This window comes from Mesitornis unicolor, unplaced genomic scaffold (genome assembly GCF_000695765.1).
Source record: "Mesitornis unicolor isolate BGI_N332 unplaced genomic scaffold, ASM69576v1 scaffold20491, whole genome shotgun sequence".
Taxonomy (NCBI): domain Eukaryota; kingdom Metazoa; phylum Chordata; class Aves; order Mesitornithiformes; family Mesitornithidae; genus Mesitornis; species Mesitornis unicolor.
The window spans coordinates 32,824-39,406 of NW_010163808.1; the positions used below are offsets into that span (position 1 = coordinate 32,824).

The window sequence follows — 6,583 nt, forward strand, 5'->3', positions numbered from 1 at the left end:
GCCCATAAGGGGCTCTTCTGGGTGTGCTCCTGGCACGATCCGCACCACCCTGCAGCACGGGCCATGTGCGGAGCCAGAGGGGACTCCTGGCCCCTTCACCTTGAGCACAGCCCTTGCAGCCCCGCACCCACTACACACACAGCGCTGCCCTCAGCAGTCTGGGCTTTTTTCTTTGCAGTTTTTTGGACATGACTTGCCATTAAAACACCAGGTTTACACTCTCTCATGCCATCATGTGTCCATGTTTCTGCTGCTTCCATTCTTTATTACAGGCTGTTTTCCTTGTACATAGGAAAGTACATTTCCAGGCCATCTTACTTGGTCAGAATTCCCACAGGTACCACATTTGCCACCTTCCAGTACCAATGCAACTTTTGTAAGAGGCCACACGCCACAATCAGCAATGCCCCGTTCTGCTGTCTCAAATCCTCTGTGGCACATCACAACCCCACCACTACACCAGAATCTTTCCTATTTAATAATTTGGAATACAGAGAGACCAGATTCTTTTTCTCATGTACCTCTAAGCAATTTGTAACACACAACACACATCAAGATCACCAACATAAAGCAGGATTCCTGCCCATAACCGGAATGAAGAAAGAGTTACAGAAGTTGCAGAGGAAAACTTCAGCTGTACTCATTTCACCTTGACAAATACACACCACCACCACCAGCTACAGTAGACACTTTGCCATTTATTCCTAACAGAACCCTGTGAGGTGGCCAAAGGAAAGCAGCTTCTCACTCTGAACACTGAGATATGCTACGAGGAGGAGACCTGGAGTCAGTGCCAAGAAAGGGGCTATGAACACCGAAAATCATTAGCTGTAGTAGCAAGGAGCCAAGAGCTGCTGCCAGGCCTCCCCAGTGGCCTGAGGAGGGTGAGCTGATGGAAGTGGCAGCCCCTGGCTCGGTTACCACTCTAGACAGAGCAGATGGCAGCACTGCTATCATCAGAGAAGATGCTATGGCAATCTTTAAAGTTAAGTTTAAGGAGCAGCCTTTAGCCAACCAAAATTCATAAAGCCTTCCCTAAACATCCAGACAGTAAAATAAAAATGAAGCTCACTTGATTTTCTACAAAGCCAAAAGCCTCAGGGCTAAAAAAACCCCAAACAAGAAAACCAGCTCTGCCCACATACCCCTGGGACGGGAAGTGGAGGCATTTCTGTGCCTTCAGTGCACCTTTAACGGGCAAGCAGAAGCAACTGAAATGAGATCGGTGAGCGGCAGCTCTGTTTAGGATCAAGTGACCATCTTCCACCAGCAGCAGTATGTACAGCTGCTCTTTGTCACCTCACTCTGACAAGGGCAGAGCTTTCTCAATTAGCAAATTGGCAGCAACTGGTTAGAACCGTGTTACTTAACCTTTGTCTCCCAAGGTAACTTGAGGTGGTTTAAAGCTTTTTGGATTTGCTGACTTCTAAGATTCTCCCATAGGTGACTGATGCCTGTGTAACAAATTTAAGCCCCCTGGCAATAACAGCTTTTCTAGGCTCTCTCTTGCAGATGCCTCAGAAGCAGCACGTGTGCCACCAGGCGTCTGCAGACGACAGAGCCAGTGCCACTGTCCCAGAGGCAGCTGCACATTTTTGATGTTTGAAGCCCTTGGATTGAGAAACTCCAGTTTTAATCAGAGCTGATCACTTCAGAATCACTGGCCCTGTGGGAAGAGCTGCAAGTCAGGGCAAGAGAGCAGGTGATGACTTCTTGAATGATTTAGTGGCAAGTAAGTGACTGTATTTTTGGTAGTGGACATGCAAGGGGCTCTTAAGTCTACCTACAGCAGAATCACCACTCTAGCAAAGTGTAGAAAGAGAGGGCAGTGCCATATCTGTGCTGAAACAGATCGCTGTGCAGCAGAACACCACTGCGTTAAGGCAAAATAATCTCTAGTGATCAATATCCAAGAGCCACAGGAATAAATATTGTGGGCTAACTTGAGGGGCTCAGCATCACAAAACGAGAAAGCACAGCTGAAGAACTGGAAGATGTCAGCAAAGGGACAGAGAGCATTCCTTACTCGTAATCTATGTTATTTGTCACTTTCTGTAATAGTACTTAGTTTACAAAACGCTACAGAAGATTGGTTTTGTAGCCTTTTACTTGGGCTAGGCCTGCAGAAACATCAGAAGGTCCAGACGTCGGTAATCCAAAGTGCAGCTTGACATTTCACTCCTTAGGAGCTTTCTGGGAAGGAGGAACCAGCGCTGCTCATGTCAAGCTACAAAGACAAAACAGAAAGGAGGTTTAGCAGATGAGTGCCAGAGAGTGCAGAAAGTGTTTCAAAACACCAGTGCAGTCAGTTCTCAATTACAAAGCGCCAGGAGAAACTTCCCTTCCTGGAACATAAAGGTCTATGAAAAGAGGGATGCAGACACAGCAAGCTGTGAGAACAGACCTGTCAGGCTGGCAAAGGCAGAACGGACACTCAGCCTGGTGTAGGTGGTTATCAAAAGCTCAGAGCAAGTTTAATTATGGCTGTTTTGATCAGAGTCACCAAGCCTTGAACTGTGAAGGGGCCTCATTCAAAGGGTTCTTCATTCAAAGAATTCCTTACTTTTCCCTTATGCCATAAACCATTCCCACACATCCTTACAGTAACTGAGAACTCGGCCACTAAGCTACGCTGGTGTAGGCAGCTCAAGAATCACAGAATCACAGAATCACAGAATCGCTCGGTTGGAAAAGCCCTCTGAGATCATCACGTCCAACCGTTCCTGTCTACCCCCTAAACCATATCCCTAAGTACCTCATCTACCCGCTCTTTAAACACATCCAGGGATGGTGACTCCACCACCTCCCTGGGCAGCCTGTGCCAGCTTCTGACGACCCTCTCAGTAAAGAACTTCCTCCTGATCTCCAACCTGAACCTCCCTTGGCACAGCTTGGTGCCGTTTCCCCTTGTTCTATCCCCCATCACCTGGGAGAAGAGCCCAGCACCCACCTCTCTCCAAGCTCCCTTGAGGCAGTTGTAGGTGGTGATGAGGTCTCCCCTCAGCCTTCTCTTCTCCAGGCTAAACAAGCCCAGTTCCCTCAGCCGCTCCTCATCAGGCTTGTTCTCCAGAGCCCTCCCCATCCTTGTGGCTCTTCTCTGAACACGCTCCAGAATCTCAACATCCTTCTTATAGTGAGGGAACACTATAAGAACACACCTCTAGCACCACAGCAATGATCTTAAGAGTTGTAATCAGATGAAAGCCCAAATGAAGTTTGCATAGGACATTCATCCATACGTATGCCTGATCGTTGTAAAAATATCTGCAGCCGTGAATGAACGGGGAAGGTCCCGCATCACTACCACCCCAGGCAGAAAACAAGAAAAGCTGTCTCCCATTAAAAGGTAACTCAAGCAAAACCTCAAACAAAAAATGTTTAAGGCAGCAGCAGACAAGCTCCAAAGTCTTTTCAGCTTCAGAAATGGTTGTAGCAGGCATTTCAAGTAAAATTTTTAAGGGTTATAACAATCAAAAGCCAAGATATTAAACGAAGTCACTGGCATTTTAACTTTTAAACCAAGATTTGTTAAAAAAAAAAAAAAATAAATTCCTTTGTGTCGTAGCTAAACTGAACAGCTAGGGGAAAAAAAAAGCCCCTGAAAGTTGAAATGGCTACAATTCCTCACAAAAAGTATTAGAGCTGCAACAAAAACCCTGACACTTTCCATACAGGACTAAGCAGGCTCATGAGCGACACGGAGACAAACCCTTGTGCAACCAGGAAAGTGTTGTCAGTAACCCACCAAAAGGAAAGAGGAAATAAAACAAATAAAGACAGACAAATCCATTGTGAAAACAGCCAGTTTTGTAGCCAGATCTTGCCTGTTTGGGTCATGATTATCCACAGGCCTGGATCCTCCTTACCTGTCGATCAAGGAGTCTCTCATGTTGGTAGCGATGGTACTCGGCTGAGCCTCATTCAGCTTGAAGATGCTCTCGATGACGGAGAGCTCGGTGCTGGTGGTGTCCAGCCCGCAGAAGGCACACCAGTCATTCACCACCATCCCTGCCGCGATGACCTCGCTGCCACGGTTCACCGTCCCAGCCTAGCCCAGAGAGCAGCCAGAGCTCACAAGGAATGCCAAGGGCAACACATTTTGTCCTGAATCCCCATTACAAATCTGTAGTGAAGGGCCTCAACTCGCACTCCTGAAAATATTAAAGCTTCTGCCACCAAAGTTATAAAGATTTCAGATAAAAACATTCATGGACCCCTTTAAGCTCTGGAGAGAAAATTGTTACATTCAGGGAAATAAAACCTAACAAAGTAGGAAGCACAAAGGCACAGCAATTGTGACATTCACAAACCCAACTGAGCAGGCACAGGATTTTATTACTTATCTTTTTCAAACACTGCCTTTGGGCAAACCCCAGAGCACCTCATTCCGTATAACTTGCATAATCCCGGGAGAACGACGTTTCAGAAGCAAAGTAAAGGTGCTAAGCAGCTCATTCAGCTCAGAAAAGACAGGGAAAAATGTCCTAACTTGTGCTGTTCGAGTCTTTTCCTCATCTCCCACTTGAACAGCTCTGCAGAGAAATGACTCCCCAGGAGGCCATGAGATGTAGAAACATCAGAACTGGGAACTGGGTTGGAAGGGAGCGGCGAGAGAAAACACAAACCCACGAACGCCTTACCACGAGTGGGACCTGGAGCAACGAAGACAGCTCGTCCTGATCATCAATGGAAGTTTTGGGGTGCACGATTCCTCCTTGGTTACTGAAAACACAGTAACTTCCCACCAGCACCTGATCTGCTACCGTTTGTCTGAAAACCTCAACCTTCAGCACATCCGCCAAGATCTCCTCTGTCTCCTGCAAACAGAAAGAGAGGGTGAAGTCCCACTGCTGCACACAGCCATCAGCCTGCCCAGACTTTCACAGCCCACTGCAATCCCATCATTGTAAAACACTTACTCTGTGCTCCAGATGTTTCCAGTCACCTGCACACACTGAGCTGGGTCCCTACCACTAAACAACTCCGTGCCCTTACTGGGAAAGCTCTTCTCCTTTCCTGCTGGAGGCCGCTGGCGGTGCCTGGGCTGTGTCAGGACCTGTTCTCTGAGCACGCCCTGTCAACCCCTCCTCCTTTGGGAGGGCTGCTGGAACAAAAATGTTCTTATCCTTCTGCAAGAACTTCCTTCCCCTCCAGGCTTTCACTGCGACTTACTTTGATTTCTCCCTCTCTGGCCACATTACCTTACTTGTCATACTTATTCAAAACACAGCCTATGCTGCAAACACCATTGCTTTCCTCTCACCCACCCTTTTCGTATTTTTCCTTTGCACTCCTACCACCAAGTCCCATTTCTTCCTCACCTTTAGCACAAATTGAAAGCAAACACTGTAAGGACCTTTATTACCCGTAGCCACACAACACACCTGTCTAATGCCATTAAGATATCAGTTCTCAAACACAAAGTAGCAGCAGCTTTGTCTCCTTTGCCCTTATTTTAAGCTTTCACACAGGAACTTTCCGTTTTCCTTTCACCCCTCTGTAAAGGTGCACACCCCTCCATCCATGGGTCTTTCAACTGTTACAAATTACAGCTACCTCAGCCTGTCACTGCTGTAGTCCTGACTAAACTCTTCTTTCTACTTTCTTTGTTACACACATGCACTCTCTCTTTTATTCATTCACTTTGAGATATGCAAAGCAGACTGCACCTGATAATCTGTACCTATATCTCACCTCTTTCCTTCTCCAAAGCGCATTCACTGCAGCGTGCTGAGCAAGACACATCTCTCTATCCTTGGGGCAAAGTCCACATCAACAAGAGAGATAACGAGGCAGATCAACTGAGACCAAGTCAACAGTCCAAAATCCAATTCTGAGACTTCTCTCTCAAGAACAGAGGAAACAAGAGGCAGCAGAGCCTCCTACACAACATCACCTCTGCTGCTAACACGGGTCTTCTGATCCCCACGCTACAACCTCGACAACCACACACCCAGAGACTGCAGCTTGGCAGTAACTTCGTGTGCATCCACTATGAATTCAGAAGCGTTACAGAGCCACGTACCCTGTCCAGATCTGGATGAACGAGAGCTACGTAGTCATTGCAGGTCGTGACATTGCCCAGCGCCGAGAGACGCTCTGCCACGCGCTGAATCCGAACAGAATCTGGAAGGCTGTTGCGGATATGTTGAAGCTCTTGGTCTGTTGTACTGCTTGGGACCAACAGCCCATGCCTGTTTCCTAAAATTAAATTAAAAAAGAAGAGAGAGAATGTTTCCACAGGGCTTCCTACTTTCCTCATGTCCACATAATGGCTTGGATTGCCCTTGCCCTACCTGCTCCTTCTAAGCCCAAAATTCAGACCGGAGAACTAACGTTATCATTTAAAAAGAACACAGCACAATAGGTGAGGGAAAATCCAGAAGAAAAGCACAAACTCAGAGCAGAAACGGGTGAATGGCGCTATCTTTAATCACTTCTCATTTTCAACAGAGCTTGAGGAAGCCTGAGGTCCCCGAAGAAACACTTTTTGACACGGAATTTGCCCCATAGATGCCAACTGGCCCATAAAACTTAAGGACGCTGCTTGTCTGCATTACTTGGTTTGAATTACTTTTTTTAC

At 47.0% G+C, this 6,583-nt stretch overlaps 1 protein-coding gene across 1 annotated transcript in view; it reads right to left on the reverse strand.

Moving 5' to 3' along the window:
- Nucleotides 1-2,034: 2,034 nt before the first annotated feature.
- The window catches only part of EIF6 (eukaryotic translation initiation factor 6), a 4,896-nt gene continuing 347 nt past the window's right edge, over nt 2,035-6,583 (reverse strand). The window contains exons 2-5 of the mRNA XM_010194096.1: nt 6,026-6,201; nt 4,641-4,817; nt 3,867-4,048; nt 2,035-2,227 (exon numbers count right to left, since the gene is read on the reverse strand). Of these exons, the coding sequence (XP_010192398.1) occupies nt 2,218-2,227; nt 3,867-4,048; nt 4,641-4,817; nt 6,026-6,201 (545 nt within the window). The 3' untranslated portion in view covers nt 2,035-2,217. The remainder of the gene's footprint in view (nt 2,228-3,866; nt 4,049-4,640; nt 4,818-6,025; nt 6,202-6,583) is intronic.